The 19,163-nt window shown below is 52.9% G+C and overlaps 1 protein-coding gene across 5 annotated transcripts; it reads left to right on the forward strand.

Annotated features, from left to right (window-relative positions):
• Positions 1-29: 29 nt before the first annotated feature.
• Positions 30-16,734, forward strand: FLOT2 (flotillin 2). 5 transcript variants are annotated; one of them, XM_028154934.2, is made up of 11 exons: positions 30-148; positions 6,209-6,290; positions 9,611-9,701; positions 12,715-12,838; positions 13,289-13,407; positions 13,706-13,819; positions 13,921-14,040; positions 14,129-14,343; positions 14,736-14,919; positions 15,194-15,343; positions 15,457-16,734. In XM_028154934.2, the coding sequence occupies exons 1-11, from the start codon at positions 100-102 to the stop codon at positions 15,493-15,495; spliced, it is 1,287 nt and encodes a 428-aa protein (XP_028010735.1). In that variant the 5' UTR covers positions 30-99; the 3' UTR covers positions 15,496-16,734. The 5 variants fall into 5 exon arrangements, with proteins under 5 accessions (XP_028010735.1, XP_008146050.1, XP_028010738.1 ...); XM_008147828.3 differs by lacking the exon at positions 9,611-9,701 and adding an exon at positions 11,669-11,759; XM_028154937.2 differs by lacking the exons at positions 6,209-6,290; positions 9,611-9,701 and adding an exon at positions 11,669-11,759 and having other exon boundaries at positions 92-148.
• The last annotated feature ends 2,429 nt before the right edge of the window (positions 16,735-19,163 follow it).

Below are 19,163 nucleotides of genomic sequence, written 5' to 3' on the forward strand. Positions count from 1 at the left end.
GGGCGCGGCCCGCGGTGCGGTGGGAGCGGAGTGCGGGCTGCCGACTGCTGTCCGTCCCGGTCTCTGCGGCCCCTGGGGGCCTTCCGTCCCGTCGGCGCCATGGGCAATTGCCACACGGTGGGGCCCAACGAGGCGCTGGTGGTCTCAGGTGAGGGGGCAGCGGGAGAGGTGGGGCTGGGGCGCCCGGTGCGGACGGTGTTGAGGGTCGGGTGGCGCTGTGTCTGGAAAGGGGGAGGAGGAGGGGTCTCGGGCTGGGGAGCGACGGGGAAGAGTAGGCCAGGGAAGGCCCCCGGGGGTGGAGGGCAGTGCCGCGGGGGGACGAGGTCGGGACCCCGAGAATCGGGCCTGAGTCTCCTGCGCTCCGGGCGGCACCCGAGACCTTCCCGGAGAATCCCCCATACGCACACCTTCGGTGCTCGGCGCCCACCGGGGCTCCTCCCCCACAGCGTGTTGTCCCCATGTTTACCCCCTCCTTTCTCCGCCTCCCCTCGAGGCACGTCCCCCCTCCGTGGCCTTGGCGGGGTGGGCGGAGATCCCGAACTGAAGCTGTGGGGTTCCGGGAGGGAGAGGAACAGCGGTTTGGCTGAATTCCAGCGCCCGGGACGTGGGGTGGGTCGCGCAGCTCTGGAGAGCAGGTGCCTGCGTGGGGAGAGGCCCTGGGACGCATCGTTTCCCCGGGCACTCGGAGACCCGTTAATCCCCAGCAGGCTGGGGCTTGCTGGGGTTTCCTGGCACTGAGCTGGGTGCGGCCTCTACAGGTTGAGAAATCGGGTTCTGGTTTGTGCTGTCCCTGTTGCAAAATGCTGCAGGCTCCGGAATTTCTGTGCGCTTAGGTGGGGCTTGGAGACTCTGCAGTATTAGGGGAGGGGAGCGGTATCTTGTCTTAAGGCTGCCTTTTAAATTGTGTATGTGGGTTTCTTGGAAGGTGGCTGAAGCCTTTCAAGGCACCAGCTTGTGCAGCAGCCCTGGATTGCAGGTGCCAGGGAGGGTCCGCGGTTCCTGACAGCTTGGAGGCCTCATGTCTTACTTTCCACTCTCAATGCCGATTTTAAGCCTGTGCACAGAGTTTTGCAGCTGTCTGCAGAAGGAGGTAGAAGCGGGTAGGCTAAGCCAGGTATTATGGCTGCCCACCTTTGGGAAAGATTGATAAATCCATTGAAAACTTTTACCCCAGAACATGGCTTCTGGCACAGTCTGGATCTTAAAATCAATTTCTTCACTGGCATAGGAATCCCCACTCTCCCTGATCAGGCTCTTACTCCCACCTTCACTTTCCTATAGATCTGAGATAGCCTTGAGGTCAGGAGGGAGATCCCCAGAGAACACTGAGGCCAAATAGGCCAAATATTTTTATTGATTTCAGAGAGGAAGGGAGAGGGAGAGAGATAGAAACGTCAATGATGAGAATCATTGATCGGCTGCCTCCTGCACGCCCCCTACTGGAAACCAAGCCTGCAACCGGGGGCATGTGCCCTTGACCGGAATCGAACCCAGGACCCTTTGGTCTGCAGGCTGACACTCTATCCACTGAGCCAAAGCAGCTGGGGCGACTGAGGTCAAATTTGCACCTACTTCTGTAAGACCTAGACCCGTCTCCCAGCCCACACTTCTAAAGAAGGCTTTTAGAACCCAAATCTGCATTATGGTTTTTTTTTTTTCTTTTTTTTTGAAATATGTTTTTATTGGTTTTTAAAGGGAGAGGGATAGAGGGAAACATCGATGAGAGAGAAACAGAAACTTCATAGATGGTCTGCCTGCTACACGCCCCCTACTGGATATCGAGCCCGGAAGCTGGTATGAGCGCTGTCGGGAAGTCAGACTGGTGACCTCTTAGTTCATGGATCGATGCCCAACCACTGATCCACACCAGCAGGACTTCCCTTTTTTTTTTTTTTTTCTTTTTTCATTGACTTTTTTTAAGAGAAAAATATCAACTTGTTGTTCCACCCATTTATGCATACACTGGTTGATTCTTGTATGTACCCTGACTGGGAACGGAACCCACGGCCTTGGCTTATCGGGACAATCCTTTAACCAAGTGAGCTACTTTGTTTCTCTTGTGAGTTTCTTTCTGGAAGCCTGGTCTCTGAGCTAAGGAGACAAAAGCTCCAATCTCTTTGGAGAGGGGTGAGAGGAACCCCTGAGATAGGCTGCTCTGTACCTTCCAGTTGTCAGAAACGAGGTCCTTGCCAGAGGCCGATGCAGTGCTAATTTGGAAGCTGTTTTAGGGGTGGGGGGAGGAGGCTGTGCTGAGAATTGAGGGTGCTGGAGTCAAGGAAGGGTGTGAGAGGAGAGGGAAAGATGATGCCTAGCATAATAGTACCTTGGGATTCGAAGTGATCAAACTGAGATGCGGCTCTCTCTTGCACATGGACTCCCAGGAGATCAGAGTCACTACTCCCAGCCCCGCCCCACCTGGTTACTTGGCCTGTATCTAAGTCCAGGAGCATCTCACCACGCCCAGTTTCAGAAGAAGGAGGCTGATATATCTCGTGTCATCTTCTTCACCTGAGAAGTCTGGAGGTTCTTCTGGTTGTCTAACCTTCCTCCTCCATTCTATAATATAAAACCTTTTACTTTATTTCTATTTTGGGATTTTTGAAAGGGGAATCCAAATACCGTACATAATTCTCTCATCTCCATAATAGGTCAGAGTTTCTTAACCTGGGATTGTGGATAGACTGTAGACGTCTGTACGTTTGGATGGGGAGAAAAGTGCATTTATATTTAGTGTCTCCTATGATTATGAATGTCGGTGACAGTCCATAATGGTATTAGCAGATCTTTTCCTACTAAACTGCATTTGTTGTAATACCTTAACAGTCATTTATGGCCCAGCTGGCATGGCTCAGTGGTTGAGTGTCGACCTTTGAACCAGGAGGTCGAGGTTCGGTTTTAGGTCAGGGCACATACCCGGATTTCTGGGCTGGGTCCCCAGTGTGGGGCATGCAGGAGGCAGCCGATTAATGATTCTCTCATCATTGATGTTTCTATCATTGATGTTTCTATCTCTCCCTCTCCCTTTCTTTCTGATATCAATAAAAATATTTTAAAAATCATTTATGTTCATCACTACTTTGAAATTAAGCCAATTATTAGATCTAACATAGACCTTATTTAATGTATTACACTATCACACATATTACTATGTATTACATGTCCCACTATACCACATATTTGGTGGGTTTAATATTTTCATAACTCTTAATATAATTTGTTTCTTATGAATTTTATTTTATGCATTTACGAACACTCCAGCATTGCTGGACTCCTAAGGATGTTTGTGGCTCAAAGAAAGGCTAAATCCCCCTTGTAGAGTATGGTTTTCTGGACCAACAGGAAGAAGAAGGTGGGAGAGGGAAGGATAGGAAGGGAGGGGGTTTCCCTGAGGGCGGAATGTGTCTGGGGCGGAGGTTATCTAGGGGTGTTTTGTTATTCTTCAGCTTGGGGAAGGATAGACAAAGAAAGCAAGTTGGCTTAGGAAAAGTGAGATAGAATTGGGGAGAACTCTCAGGTCTCAGGCAGTGGGAATTAGGACAGGCAGGGAAGGGACACCTAAGTGTTCTCTTTGGGGAATGGTGCTCAGGCCCAGCAGGAGCAGGAAGCGGGGAGGAAGATGCCTTCCAGAAGAGGAGGCTGCTGGGGACGGGGTAGTCTGGCAACCCCAGCTTCCTGTTGTTGCTACCCCTGGGAACCTGGCCATGTTGCTCTTGGCCAAGGCCCAGCTTGAGCTGTGTGTGGCAGCCTGCTCCCAAGGTCAAAGACTGAGTTAAAGGTAAAGGGTGGACATCCCGCTAACCGTCACCCCAGACCTCCCGTAGCCCACCCCACCACCACCACCTCCTCCCCCAGTGCATGGAGAAGTGCCCTGGAGCTGGCTGGAGGCAGCCAGGCCCCAGCCCCCAACAGGCCAGAAGAAGTGAAACAAGCTGTGATTTTTGACCTTCTTCCAGTTTCATTGGATCCTGAGATGGTTTAGGTTTCAGATTGACTGCTTGTCCTTAGAGGCCTCCCATACCCCCACTCCCCAGGGCAGAGAAGCCTGCAGTAGCTTCCATTGAACAGCGGCCCTGTGAACAGGTACTTGCACCACAAAGAAACAGAGACCTAAGACCTCCTCTTCCTACCACTACTCACATGTGGGCTGATCTTCGCTCCCTGGACCTCTGGCCCAGCTCCTTGCCCACCGTGCACAGCAGCAGCCCCAGGAAACGGATTTGGCCGTTTTGTGCGCAGTCTCAGATGCCAGTTCACGAACCTGCAGGCCCTCCGCACTCCTGGAGACTTTGTTCCTTCACCTCCACTCATCCAAAACGTCTCTCCAGTTTGAGGTTCTCTCCGTCGTGTCTGTTTTGGTTGCTTCACCACTCACCCAAACCTGGACTGCAGAGCTACACCGATATGGTATCCAGTAGCCACAAATGGCTACTTCAATTTAATTAATTAAATTAAAATTCATTTCCTCAGTCGGAGCAGCCACATTTCAAATGCTCAATAGCCACCTGTGGCTCGGGGCTGCCGTTGTTGACAGTGCAGCTTCAGAACCTTCCCACTGACACAGGAAGTTCTCCAGGAGTCATCCCTCAACGTCAGCCACTGCACGAGGCTTCGCCCAATCTCCCTGACCCCAGCATCTTCCTCCTTGTGCAAAGGAGTGTTTCTAAAATGCAAATATAATTTTATATTTATAAAACTAAAAATAGGTTTTTTTTTAATTTATTGATTTTTGAGAGAGAGGGAGGGAGAGAAAGAGAGGGAAACATCTGTTTGTTGTTCCACTTTTTTATGCATTCATTGGTTGATTCTTGTAAGGTTGCTGGGGATTGAACCCGCAACCTTGGCATATAGGGACGACACTGTAACCAAATGAGCTACCCGGCCAGGGCTTGTTGCTCCCCAGTTTAAATCTCTGTGTGGCCCTCCATCTCTCTCTCTCTCTCTCTCTCTCTCTCTCTCTCTCTCACACACACACACACACACACACACAGCTCCTTGGCCTGATACTTGAGACACTCTGTGACCTGCCCTCCCCCATCACCAGCTTGTCCCTTGCTATGGGTCCTCATAGACACTGTTACTCAGCTACAGGAAACTATCCCTGACCCTTGACCTTGGGAGGCAAATACCCTATGGCTCTCCTTAAAACCCCAGTTTGTGAACATGGAAGTGATGGCATCCACTGACTTTTTTCCCCAATCATATTTCCTTTTTTTGTTTTTTTTTAATAAACAATCACATTTCCTTTGAATCATGTTTCCTGTACACTTCTTTTCACTGCAAGTGAACTGCCCCTCCAGCTTTTACGCAAGTTTTCTTGAACTTGAGTAATTTTGGCATTTGCTGGAGGGTTCACAACAAGAATTTCAGGAATTGGTTTTTCTCATTTTCTGTACAGTGAGCATGCCGAACATGTCCACAGCATGAATCTGGGTCCAGGCCAGATTCACATTCTGTTTAGTTGGTACATAGTTTCCAGGAGCACTTTCTTTTTAGACCTTTTCCCTTTATTTCACTCTTTCCATTGGTGCCATGAGTTGGCCTTTGTTTTGAGGTCTTGCCTTCTCTATCTGCTCCCACAAGAGGAACAAAGTCACTCTGAGCCCCTGGGAATATAGGAGCAGCCTCACCGAGATGTGTCTGCCAGGCTTGAGCAAGGTTCCCACCTTGGCTCGAGTCTCCCTCCCTCCCAGCAATCTCCCAGTGTGTGAGGGGTGGGGGACTGCATTCCCTCCCTGTCCGCACCTGCCCTGATAATAGGTGGATTGCATGGCATTACAATCATCTCAAAAAAAAAAAAAAAAAGTAGGTCCCTCCTCCTAGTCTTATCTCCTTCAAGACAGGACCTATCACCTTCATTTCTATTCCTAGCAGAGAAAATACTCTACTTCTTTGCTAAATGAATGGCTGACTGAATGATGAAAGCTTTTGCTGCTCACCCCTGCCCATTGACCTCTCCTGTTCTCTGAAAGCACATACGTTCTGATCTATTCATTGGATATTCTTCTTTTTATGCAACCTGCCTATCTACCTAACTAGATTCCAAGACCCTTAAGGGCATGTCTCCCATTTATGTGTAACCTCAGCACCTGGCACTCGAAATGCGATTTAAGTGTCTGAGCAGGTAAAGGCCCAGGGTTGCTGTTGGAGGGATTGGGGATAGACAAACCCAAGAGCTGATTGACCAGCAATGTTTTGCTTTGTTCTCCAGGGGGCTGTTGTGGTTCGGACTATAAGCAGTATGTGTTTGGCGGCTGGGCCTGGGCCTGGTGGTGTATCTCTGACACTCAGAGGTAAGGACTTGGGGGCTCAGGGAAACTGGCATCCTGGTGGGCAAGGGGGAGAGGGTTTTCAGCTTTCCCCTGTCTCCCCACAGATCAGCTAGAGCATCTGCCACTTGCCACATTTCACTCTGGGGGTGGGAGCCTCCGGAGAAGCAGGCGGAAGGGGTTGCACAGGGATGCTGGAGGTCTCTCCATGGGCACCTCCTCCTCAGTGGGTGCACTTTTTTCCATTGGAGGCCTCGCTTCTGGCCCAGAGAACTCAGGGTCCTGCCCAGGCAGAATCCTAATGCCCTGACTTTAGCTCAGAGTTATTTGTGAAGCTTTAATTCTACACCCTGTTCAGAGTGGGTCTAGGGAGGGAGAGAAGGCTGAAGAGACCCCTACCATGCACCCTCACCCTTACGGGCCCTGGGAAATGCAGGCAAGGGCTAAATAGCAGAGAATGCATGAACAGTCTGAAGTGGCTCTCTGAGAGCAGTGGGTTAGAGACAGGAGTGGCGATCTAAGGAATGAGTCCCAGGGTGGGCAAGCCAGGTCTGGACTTCCTAAATCGGTGTGGAAAGACTAGAGGAAGGGATATGTCAGCTCCCCAGAGGGACTATCAAAGGCCATACCTTCTGGCTCCTCCAGAGCCCCTGGCAGCGCCAGATTCAACCTGGACCTTTCCTGCTGCCCTCACTGCCCACCCAAGAGGAGAAGGAGGCAGGCCAGCCACCTTTCCGCCATCACCCCGTCCTGGCTATGGGAGATCAGGGGAGGGACCCAGATCCTTCCAGGCCAGGACCCAGGCCAGAAGGGCAGCAGAGCTGTGAGGATACGGGCATGTGGGGGCAGGGGGTGTCATCCTGAAGGGGACGTGATGGAGATTCCAGTGGAAATCCCCCTCCACCCCAGCCCCACCAGGCAGCAGATAGAAGTCGCATGGCTGCACTGAGCCCTCAGTGCCTGTGGTTCCAGGGAGGCTGAAAGCGTCAGCTAGGGTCCGGGGCATGGGAAGCAGGTCACAGTTTTTTAACTTCACTGATTGCCCTGTAACCCCTCCCACTTTCCCATCTCTCCCCTCACTTTGCTCTGCCTGAGTGGGATCCTGGGGGACTCTTTTGGCCCAAGGCCAAAAGCGTCAGGGAGCAATCAATACTGGCCACGGCCTCCTCTCAGGAGGCTCATGGGCACTTTGGAGTGGGCCAGTTGCCCTGTCAGAAACCAGGGGTTGTCCTCTCCAGAGACACTGCCACCCCATATGCCCTGCAGTCCTGGGACAACAGCGTGTCCTGTCCAAGCACCTCAGTGTACAGCGAGGCCCCGAGAATTTGCAGCTTGCCCAGAGATGGGTCCTGCCTGGGCAGCCACTGCTAGGGCAACCACTCTGCAGCTCTTTGTCCACATTCTTGGTCCCCCACTCCCCCCACGCTTCTTGCTCCAGGGAGCCCCAGGACTGAGCCAGGCTTCTCTGACAGCAGGTTTGGAAGAGAGGGGAGGAAGACCTTGTACCGTGTCCTAGGAAACCAGTCTCACAGCCAGGCTCAGCGTTCTCCCTCTGGTCCCACTTGCTGGGCCGTCTGAGTCTGCAGCCCCTCTCCTTCTTGGGCCCTATTCTGGGGGTGCCTCTTTCCCCAAACCCTAGCCTGCTTGGGGGACATCGCTACAAACCCAGGCCTTCACTTCCCTAGACCAGAAGGAGCCTCTCAGGTCAGAGGAGAGGCTGCTAACCCAGCCTGGATCCTCAGCCTCCCTTTCGAGGTACTTTCCACAGCTGTCCTACATGTCACCCACCCTCGGTGTCAGCTGTCTTCTCCAGGCTCTCTGAAGTCCCCTCTGCTGCACTTTGCTGCCACGTCCCATATTATCATCATATGGGCGGCTCTCTCCTTACCTGAGCGGTTCCTCCACCTCTGGCATCTGAGCTGCAGCCTCCTGTCTTCCCTCCTTCCCTCCCTCCTTCCTTCCCTCCTTCCTTCCCATCCTGCTATCTCCCTCTCTCCTCCTTCCCCAGAAGAGAGCTTGGTGGTTTCCTTTCTGAGCCAGGTCAAGAGTTCTCTCCGACCTTAGGGTGCTAGTGGTAGGAGCTTGAAAGAAGGCAGCCTTTGCACATCTGCATGGCCAGAGCCCCCAGGGGTGGCATGTGAGAGTTGAGGTGAGGGTTTCCCATCACCCCAAACTACTTGCTTCTGCTCCTTCAGCCTCAGTCTCTGTCCTCCCTTCCTCTGGTTCAAGGCAACCTTCCACGCTGTCCACAGACTGGCCTCTGCATAGACCCCTTCCCTATACACATTCGCGCGCACACGCTGCCCCGGGGGGGGGGGGGCAAGTAGCCCAAATAGGGTGGGCCAAGTGGCTTAGAGGCGCCTTGTTTTCTTACCATGACTCTTCTCTGCCTGTGCCCAACATTGGAAATTCCAAAGCGAACTGCTCTGTCATCTCCCAGTTGTCCCTGTGAATATTCCGGCAGGGGCACACTTTCTCCCCCAGCCTTCCTTGACACCTGCACCCCCAAATCAGAAAATCCAAATTTTTCTTTGGACTTTTCTGGCTCTAAATTCTCTCTTTTTTCTTTTTTTTTTTTTAAATCCTCACCTAAGGATATTTTTTCCATTGATTTTCAGACAGAGTAAAAGGGAGGAGGGGTTAAGGGAAGAGAGAGAGAGAGAGAGAGCAATTGGTTCCCTCCTGCACATGCCCCAGCTGGGGTGGGGATCAAACCCACAACTGAGGTTCATGCCTTTGACCAGGAATTGAACCCGAGACCCTTGGTCCGAGCCGAGGGTCAGTATGCTAACCACTGAGCAACCGGCCAGGGCCCTAAATTGCCTTCTTAGTGATATGTAGCACAGACCTTGAGCTTGTGTGCCCTGAGCAGGATTGGGTATTTGCTATGGCTCATTAAGCCCCAGAATGACCTCCCTCTCCCAGTTTCTGGAAACACAGGTTTGCCTGTGTTTGGAGTGTGGAGCTGAGGCTAAATCTCCCTGATCATGCCAGAAGTCTCCCGGGGAGCAGGTGGTGAGCAGCGCAGGTGCCCTGTGCACAGGCCTCCTGACCTCAGATCATAGGTCCGGGGCATCAACAGGCTCTTTTCCCAGCCCAGCAGCAACTCCTTGGAAGACTATGGGGGCTAGAGAAGAGACCCAGAGGCGTCAGGCCAGCAAGTGGGTGTCTTTGTCCCCCTATAGCCCTAGGCTGAGCTGGCAGTGGGGGGCTGAAGTATGGAGAGCAACCCTGCCCCCAGGCATCAGGCATCGGTGCTTATCTGGTAACCACTGTGTGTGTTTGCTGTGTCCCCTCCTACCCCTTCCTGCCCCTACCTCTCCCTACCCCCGGCTGCTCCTCAGACTGTCTCTGGAGGTTATGACCATCCTGTGTCGCTGTGAGAATATTGAGACGTCGGAGGGGGTCCCGCTATTCGTAACAGGGGTTGCACAGGTAATAACCCACCTGCTTCCTCCTCTGTGTCTAACCTTCTCTCTTCCTGCCCTGTGGGGCCTGGCAGGCAGGACAGATGGACTGCCCTCCTGAGAGTGGGCCTCTCTCCTCTCTGTTCCCACCTCTGCTGGTCTGAGTACCAGGATAGAGCCCTATAGCTCCCCAGCTCCCTTGCCCTCACCCACTGGGGCTGCTAGTGGGGAAAGAACAGTGGATTCTGGAAGCTCTGTCCAAGTCTGCCAGTTGGTGTCCTTGGATGCAAGCCTAAATTGGGAGTGAGCTGAGGCAGGAGACACAGGCCCTTATGTGATAGAGCTGGGCTGTGTGGGTTGGGTGGGTTCAGTCCTATATACAGCTGATGAAGTCCTGGTCCTCCAGGTACCACAGAGCCCCTTGCTAGCCTCTTCTCCAGGCTGTCGCCCTAGGGTCAAGCCCTAGCCCCCCTCCTTGCAAGGCCAGAAGATAGGTCTCATGGGGAGTTCTATTCGCCCAGCCCCTTTGACCCCTTCAGTCTTCTTGACGGGCCTGAGCAAAAAGAGCCTTGGCCGTTCCCTACCCCTAATGCTTTGTTGAGAGGCCCTTGAGCAGCTCTCTTGTCACTAGGCTTTGTTTTCCCATCTGTGAAATGGGTGGGGAGAATCAGGTCCTCTCTGTGCCATGTAGGGATATTGGAAAGGCAAGTGAAACACCATGAGGGCACTTTGGGGATTTTGGAAAAAGAGTGCTAGAGAAACCCAAGCTTTATTATGAAATTGTGTTTACTCTGAAGAGCAAGTAACCTGGTGTCTCCCTCTTCATTGCCATGTAGCCGTAGCTGCTGGAATTCATCCCTCGGCCAGGGCGTTTAGTAACTGCAAGTGCTCTCTTTGTCATGTGCAGTTCCCATTACAAGAAGAGACCTAAGTGTCATCTTACCCATCCCCTTCCCTCTGCATGATACTGCCCTTCAGCCTTTTCAGGCAAAAACTGTACCACTACTCCCTTCCTCACCCCCCCTCACCCCTGCCATCTCTAACTGGGAAGGGGACCGCCCATCTCGCTTGCCCCTTGTAGCCGTGGGAGGGCAGGCTTCAGCACAGAGGCCTGAGGAGCTCAGAGCCCTTTAGGCAGGGCCCTGGCCTGCCTCACCTCCTGTCTAAAGCAGCCCACCTGCCTCCAAATCCACTACTCTGCTTGAGATAACTGCAGGTGCCTAGGTCCTTTTTAAACGGGTGATGTGGACCCTTGAGGCCTCAGATTGTCTGGGTAGAACAAGCCTTTCTAGCACTTTTTGGCCAGGAAGCTCTCGTGTGGCCCCATTCCCAACTTCACCACCTGGGCCCAACCCCAGAGGGTAAGCTTCACCTCGTCGTCTGCTGGCAGGCGGAGAGACCAGGCAGGGCTTCCCTGGCAAGGGGCAGACGCAGGACCCCCTCATCATGGCCCAGCAGCGGGTACTCCCAGCCAGCCAGACCAGCAAGCACAGCTTTGTAGGCAGCCTCCCGGGGCATCCTGGAGTGCTGAGCACACCCAGGGAACAGGTGAGGGCCCCTGGGGAAGGTTCAGACGGCACCCTGAACAACCCACACAGCACATCCTGCAGGACCAGCACTTAATTGCTCTCCCGGGATATACACACCCAGCAGCTCCTGGACTCTCCCCACCCTTCCACCAGCCCAGACCACCACAACCACTTCTCTGCTTCCTTTTCCCACTCTAAGCCAGGCTGATGTCAGCAGAGGCAGCAGACACGGACAGCACACTCACACTCCCCCTGGAGGCACCTGCATCACCCTGCCCTGCCTCCCCACCCACCCCCTTCACACACACTTCCAGCCACGACCCCTTGGGGGATCCTCCCCACCCACCCTTCTCTGCAACAGGACCGCTGGCCAGTCCCAGCCGGAGCAGTGAGGTATTGGACTCTTCCCCCACACCCCAGGCACTGGGCCCCCAGACCCATGCCCCTGTTTTGCATTTCTTGGCAGGATTTCCCTAGAGATTATGACGTTGCAGCCCCGCTGCGAGGACGTAGAGACGGCCGAGGGGGTAGCTTTAACTGTGACGGGTGTCGCCCAGGTATAGTAACTCAGCAGCCCTGCGCATGACCGTTGAGCTGCCTCATCCTGTGCTGGGATTTGGGGGGGAGGAGAAGACAACAGCCAGGGGCATTCTCTCTCCAGCACCACTGCCCCTGCCCCCCCTTCCAAAAGAGGGTCATCGCCACCGGAACGTGCTCTCTTGGCCCCTTGGCCACCCAGCAGAACTAACAGACACCCCTTCTCTCCTCAGCGGGCCCTCGAGGGACAGAACCAGTGCTGAGGGCTCCTGTCGCACTAACCCCACCCCGTTCTTTGCAGGTGTCGGAACTGCCAGGCCCTCCCCCGTTCCCTGGGTAGGGGGCTGGAGGTGTGGGGACCGGAGGATGAGGTCATGTCAGGCAGGCTCTGGAGTCGGAGACTGTTATGTTCCCAACTTGGTGCCTGGGTGAGGGGCCTCCTGCCCTAGTCCCCCTCTCAGCTTCACAGAGCAGAGAGATTCAGCAGTGTCGTAGGCCTCTGGTGTGGGGGTTGTTGGCTCAGTATCTCAGGAAGGGTCTGGGTGGCACCCCTGGACCTACCCCCTGCCCTGTCTAGGCTCTCTTTCCTAGTGTGTCTGTCTCTGTCCCTATGGTTCATTGTCCTTTTGGCATTCTCTGCCCCTCAGTCTTCAGGTCTCCCACCGGCGGGGAGCCTGCGAGGGAGGGATTGGCTAATGAGGGACAAGCACGTGGACTGGAAGGGTGAGGGGACCAGTCCCACATGCCCAGGAGAGAGGCCACATCAGGGTCTGGGCTGCCCGTAAGGATGGACTTTCTCAACGTGAGAATTCTCGTGTGCTATCCCCACTAGAGGCCTCAGACAGACTCCACCCCCGCCCCCAGACCACGTCTGAAAAAGGAGGGGAGGGACATAGCCACCATCCTCCACACTGGGTCTGGGGCCTCCATCTGCTCCCTTCATCCTGGCTCAGGCACCTTTGTGCCCACTGGCAGGTGAAGATCATGACGGAGAAGGAGCTTCTGGCCGTGGCCTGCGAGCAGTTCCTGGGCAAGAATGTGCAGGACATCAAGAATGTCGTCCTGCAGACCCTGGAGGGGCACCTGCGCTCCATCCTCGGTGAGACCCTGCCCAGCCCAGGGACCCCACTGCTGCCCTGGAGGAGCATCACAGGGCCCCAAACCAGGGCCAGGGAGGGGTGCAGGAGGGGGCGGGGGGTCTGTCAGACCACCAGGGTTTCTAGATGAAAAGCTGAAACATTTTTCCTCGAGTATTTCCTTTCAGAACTTCAGGTGACTTGAGTGAAGGGGAGGGCATTGAGTGAAGGGTGGGGGGTGGGGTGAGGGGCTGCCAGTCTGATCAGGCACCTAGTGCTGCTTAGAACACTTTTCTTCATCCAGCCTGGACTCTGCAGAAGGAGGCTTGGCGCTAAGCAGTTAAGAAGAAACCAGGAAGACCCAGCTCAGACTGCACAACCCTGCACATACTCAGACCTCTACTTGCATGCCTCCTCCCTTTCCTAGCTGGCTAGGTCCCTGGGGAGCCAGCCCATGATCCTTCTGCCCCCAGGGACCCTGACTGTGGAGCAGATTTATCAGGACCGGGACCAGTTTGCCAAGCTGGTGCGGGAGGTGGCAGCCCCTGACGTCGGCCGCATGGGCATCGAGATCCTCAGCTTTACCATCAAGGTGCGGTTGAGGGGAAAACTGTAGTCCCCTAAATCTGGGAGTGGGGGACTTGGCAGGAGGGGAACCGTTGTGCTTATAACTGTCCCTGGGGAGCCTTGGCCAGGTAGCCTGGTCATTAGAGCGTTGTTCCCATATGCCAAGGTCACGGGTGTTATCTCCTCTCAGGGCACATACAAGAAGCAACCAATGAATGCATAAATAAGTGGAACAACAAATCAGTGTTTCTCTCTCAAATCAATTAAAAAAAAAATGCTTAAAAACTGTTCTAGGGATGACTCCCTCTACCTTCCCTCCCCAGGATGTGTATGACAAAGTGGACTACCTGAGCTCCCTGGGCAAGACGCAGACTGCTGTGGTTCAGAGAGATGCTGACATCGGGGTGGCCGAGGCCGAGCGGGATGCAGGCATCCGGGTATGTGGATTCTCCTTCCCGCCCCCAGGGACAGGGAACTCAGGGGTGGTGGGACCATGGTTTCTCAGAGGACCCCCAGCACATGCCCCTCCTGATCCCAGGAAGCCGAGTGCAAGAGGGAGATGCTGGACGTGAAGTTCATGGCAGACACCAAAATCGCCGACTCCAAGCGAGCCTTCGAGCTGCAGAAGTCAGCCTTCAGTGAGGAAGTCAATGTCAAGGTGAGGAGCCATAGGGCACCTGGGTTGGGGCTCAGGACTCAAGACTTGGCAACAAGCCTCTGACATGCTAACCACACTTCTGCCGCAGACCGCTGAGGCCCAGCTGGCCTATGAGCTACAAGGGGCCCGCGAGCAGCAGAAGATTCGGCAAGAAGAGATTGAGATCGAGGTTGTGCAGCGGAAGAAGCAGATTGCAGTGGAGACACAGGAGATCCTGCGCACAGACAAGGAGCTCATTGCCACAGTGCGCCGCCCCGCGGAGGCCGAGGCGCACCGCATGCAGCAGATAGCCGAGGGCGAAAAGTGAGTGCTGCCGGGCGGCGGGCGGGCTCCTCTGCCGTGCGCGCCCTCCCCCCACGCTCCTGACCACAGTTTAGAAGCCAGTGCTCCTCCATCCTGTTTACTCACTGCGAAGAACATGGCTTCATTGTTAGGAAACTGAATTAGACAAAGGGGGTCTGAGGGCCTGGAATGGTGCTTGACACAGCATCCTGGTTAACCTCCTCTTCTGTTTGCCTCTGGAAGCCCACACCTCTCCCTGGCCAGAGCCAGAATGCCAGGGCACCCCCTTCATGGGTCCCCCACCCTGACACCACCTGCCAGAGCCGAGGGCTTGAGGGTTTGCTGGCCCCCGGACAAGGCTTGAGGGACCCCTGGTACATCCCACTGATCCTGCCGCACCTGGACTCCCTCAGGGTGAAGCAAGTCCTCTTGGCTCAGGCAGAGGCTGAGAAGATCCGAAAAATCGGTGAGGCGGAGGCTGCAGTCATCGAGGCGATGGGCAAGGCAGAGGCTGAGCGGATGAAGCTCAAGGCTGAGGCCTACCAGAAATATGGGGATTCCGCCAAGATGGCCATGGTGCTGGAGGCCCTGCCCCAGGTGAGGCTCCCACCTAGGCTGGGACTAGCTGGGCAAGTGCAGGAATTTCGTGGGGCCTTGTCAGGAGCACAGCGACAGGCTGCCTAGGAGAATTAAATGGGGGAGTATTCAGCAGGAGGAGGAACCCTACAACAGGCGTCCAGAGTATGGCTTTCAAATAAGGGCCACCCAGGCTGCTTGGGGGTTTAGGTGAGATGGGGAGGGGAGAGATGCTGGGCAGGGCAAGTGGGCGGAGTCAGAACCAACCAAGCTCTCCTCTCCCCCAACCTCCTAGATTGCTGCCAAAGTCGCAGCCCCATTGACCAAAGTCGATGAGATTGTGGTCCTCACCGGGGACAACAATAAGGTGACATCAGAAGTGAACCGACTGCTGGCCGAGCTGCCTGCCTCCGTGCATGCCCTCACAGGCGTGGACCTATCCAAGGTGTGTACTTTGCTCGCTGTGATGAGGTTGCCTGGGTAGCCTACTGGACTAACCTATGTGGAACGGTTGTGGGCCCCAGAGCCATGGCCTCATGGCATCTCCCATCCTTACAGATACCCCTGATCCAGAAGGCCACCGGTGTACAGGTGTGAGGCTCCCGAAGAACCCACACCCTTCAGCAGCTGCCCGCTCCTCCCTCCAGCACCTGTTTCAATACTGCAGGAACAACGGGAATGTTACTGACTCTGGTGCCTTATTTGTAGGGACCAGAAGTGCTGCGTGTTCAGGCCTTCTCTGGCTGTCGTCCCTTCTCCTGTCTGTCTCCTTCCTCTTCTCCTTTACCCCACACCCTCACATTCACTGCCATATTCATCTGGTGTGTCTCTTCCACCTTCCTGTACATATGCCTCTTCCTTTGTCTGTTTGTCTTTTTCTCTCCCTCTTTCCTCCCACCCATCCTTTACACACATGTAATTTAAGCTGAAGATGTTTATTATAATCACTGTCTGTCTGTAAGGGGTGGCCCTGCTGCTCTTCAGAATCCTGGTGCCTTGAAGTTCTCTGTGCATCCTCCCTGTGGCCTTGTCCAGACCTCAGCATGGGTGCAGGGGGTCTGGGTAGAATGGCCACCTGCCCCTCTCCTGGCCTGGTTTTCCAGCCCTAAACCCTCCCCTGGGAACCCCCAGCCTCACTCACTCTAGCCCCTCTAGGCTAGGTAGCAGTGGCCTCCAGACCCAGGCCATTGCCCTTCACACATCCCCAACCCCAGGTCTGCTCTCATACCTTACCTTTCTACCCCACGCCAGGGGCACAGAAGCAAGGCCTCCTGTCTATAACAGCTCTCAGTTGACTACTGCCTTAGGAGGCCCCTGCTTGTGCTCAGGGAAGTCCCCCTCGTGGACATGTCCCTGCTGGAGTGAGGCTTGGTCCCAACTCTGCTAAGTCTTTCTGGGATCAGAGTCTAGCCCTTTTGGGGACTAAGAAGTTCTGTAGACCCTCTTCCTGCCAGGGCTGCTTTGTTCTGGGTATGAGGCCAGGCCCTTCCAGTGGGCAAGGCTGTGCCAACCCTGTACAGAATCGAGTGCTGTAGACTGGCCAGACTTCATACTCCTTGTGCCATCTTTCTTCCTGGCCAGAGTGATAGGATCCCAGCCACGGGAGCAGCCCAGCCCTCTGTCTCCTTGCTCTAGTGGAGGCAGAGAGGCCCAGGGGCCAAGCACCCAGGGGTGCTGTGATGTCCTATGGTCCCAGTCCCCCACCCCTGGCACGGGCCCTGCCCCAGCCTGTGTAGCTGTTCCTGCATGTGGATGCTGCATGTTTGGTCTGGGGCTTGGATGCTGCACTGCCCCGCTGCCTGTCCCTTCTGGTAAAATAAAGGTCTGTTATGCCAATGCCCTATATTGTGTCTTCTGTGAGGGGAGAGACTGGGAACCAAGAACTAACAGATACCCCACCCATATACTCCTTCAGCCTGAAGGCTATACTTGGCCTGTCTTTCCCACCCTAGCCACTGGAGGGCATCAGCACACTTGCTGTGTCCCCAATAGTATCCTGAGACAGGGCAGCCATTGGCCCAGCTGCTGAGGCTAGACCTGAGCTCTGGGAGGCCCGGCTCCATTTCAGGCAGAAGAATAGGGACTCTCGGGTCCACTGTATCTCTCTGCCCTTCCTGATCCCCACTCAGTAATGGAGTCCACTTCTCAGGCTTAAGAGCATGAACTCGAGTTAGGCTGCTTGGGTTTAAATTTTAGCTGAGTTGTTTATTACCTATGTCATCTTGAACAGGTAACTTCATCTTTCTGGGCTTCAATATTCTTATTCATTTTACAAATTTATCTAATGCTTGCTATGTTCCAGGTATTGTCCTAGATGCTGAGGAGACTGCAATGAACAGAACAAATCCATAGCTTTTATTTTTATTTTATTTTTTTTTAAATCCATAGCTTTTAGAGCTTGCACTCAAGTGGGGGAAACGAAATAAGAAAAATTAAATACGTATACAATGTTACATGATGGTGTGTACTAAGAAAAAATAAATAAAACTCTGAAAGAACTAGAAAGTTTGGGAGGGTGTTGAAATTTTAGGGTGTTGAAGGAAGACCTATTTGAGAAATAAAGGTTAAAACTACATGTATTGTGAAACAATTTCTCTATACTGCTTATTTTAAATTCCAAAGGTGACATCTCTGAAAATAAAACATTTTTCAATTAAAAGGTAAAAAATAAGCAATGCAGATATGTGAGGGGCAGAGCTTCCCAGCCAAAGACCTCCAAGGTGGGAGTGTGTCTGTCATGATCAAAGAACAGCAAGGAGGTCAGTGTGTTTGGAAGTGATGAGTGAACAAGCAGCAGGGAGTGTGGCAGTAGATGAGGTCAAGATGGAAATGTGGAACCTTACTGTAATGGCATATTTGGGTCAATTACTCTCAGATGGGAAACCACTGAAGGTTTTTGAAAGAGGAGTGATGTGCTCTGACATATTTAAAAAGATCATTCTGCCCTAGCCGGTTTGGCTCAATGGATGGAGTGTCATCCTGCAGACCAAAGGATCCTGGGTTCAGTTCCAGTCAAGGGCACATACCTTGGTTGCAGGCTCCTCCCTGGTCCAGGCCCTGGTCAGGGCTCATGCAGGAGGCAATCAATGTGTCTCTCACATTGATGTTTCTCTCTGTCTTTCCCTCTCTCTTCCACTCTCCCTAAAAATCCATGGAAAATTATCATTGGGTGAGGATTAACAAAAAACAATAATAATAATTAATAAAAAATCATTCTAAGCACTGTGAAGATTTGTCTTCAAGGAAAAAAAATATTTTTAAAAAATGGTGCTAGAACAACTGAGTCTGTATGAAGGGAAAATTTAATCACAACCCCTACCTCACTCCATAAACAAAAACTAGTTTGAGATGGATCATAGACCTAAAGTCAAAACTCAAATCACAAAGCTTATAAAATAACGGGAATGTCTTTTATGACCTTGGCATAGGCAAGATTTCTTAAGGGGGGGGGGGGGGGGGAAGAAGACCATTAAAGATGAAATTGATAAATAAGAACATATAATTAAGTCTGTTCATCAAAAGAAACTTAAAAAAGAAAAGAAACTTAAGCCCAGCAGGCGTGGCTCAGTGGCTGAGCTTTGACCTATGAACCAGGGGGTGATGGTTTGATTCCGGTCAGGGCGCATGCCCGGGTTGCAGGCTCGATCCCCAGTGTGGGGCGTACAGGAGGCACCCAATCAATGATTCTCTCTCATCATTGATGTTTCTATCTCTCCCTCTCCCTTCCTCTCTGAAGTCAATAAAAATATATTATAAATAAGTACATAAATAATACATAGAAACTTAAAAAGGCAAGTGCAGTCAGAAAAAATATTTACAATGCATATATCTGATAAAGGACTTGCATCCTATAATACCAAAACACCCCAATAAGAACATTGCTCTAAACACCCTCCTGAGAACAGATGAAGAGGGGTAAGCGAGGCAGCAGGAAGAAAGACCAGCTGCTTCTCACCAGTATTGCAATAATACAGGTGAATATGATGGCCACTCTGACCAATGCGGGTGGTGGAGAAGCACTCAGATTCTGTATATATTTTGAACTAAGCACAATTGCTGACATACTGGATATGAGAGAAAAAATGAAATTTAAAAAAAATGCCTTCAAGATGCTATATTCATGAATTTGAAGACTCAGTATTGCAAAAATATCAACTCTCCCCAATTGGTCTATAGGTTCAATACAATCCCAATCAAAATCCCAAGAGAGTTTTAATTGGCAAACTAATTATGGCCAGTTGCACTTCAAGCCTGCCTGCTCTCTT

Source organism: Eptesicus fuscus, chromosome 20 (assembly GCF_027574615.1).
Source record: "Eptesicus fuscus isolate TK198812 chromosome 20, DD_ASM_mEF_20220401, whole genome shotgun sequence".
In the NCBI taxonomy this organism is placed as follows: Eukaryota; Metazoa; Chordata; class Mammalia; order Chiroptera; family Vespertilionidae; genus Eptesicus; species Eptesicus fuscus.

Coding starts and splice junctions, on each gene's coding strand:
- FLOT2 (XM_028154934.2), top strand. CDS start 100: ATGGGCAATTGCCACACGGTGGGGCCCAACGAGGCGCTGGTGGTCTCA. Junction 12,839..13,288: donor GCACCTGCGCTCCATCCTCG/GTGAGACCCTGC, acceptor TTCTGCCCCCAG/GGACCCTGACTGTGGAGCAG. Junction 15,344..15,456: donor CAGGCGTGGACCTATCCAAG/GTGTGTACTTTG, acceptor CCATCCTTACAG/ATACCCCTGATCCAGAAGGC.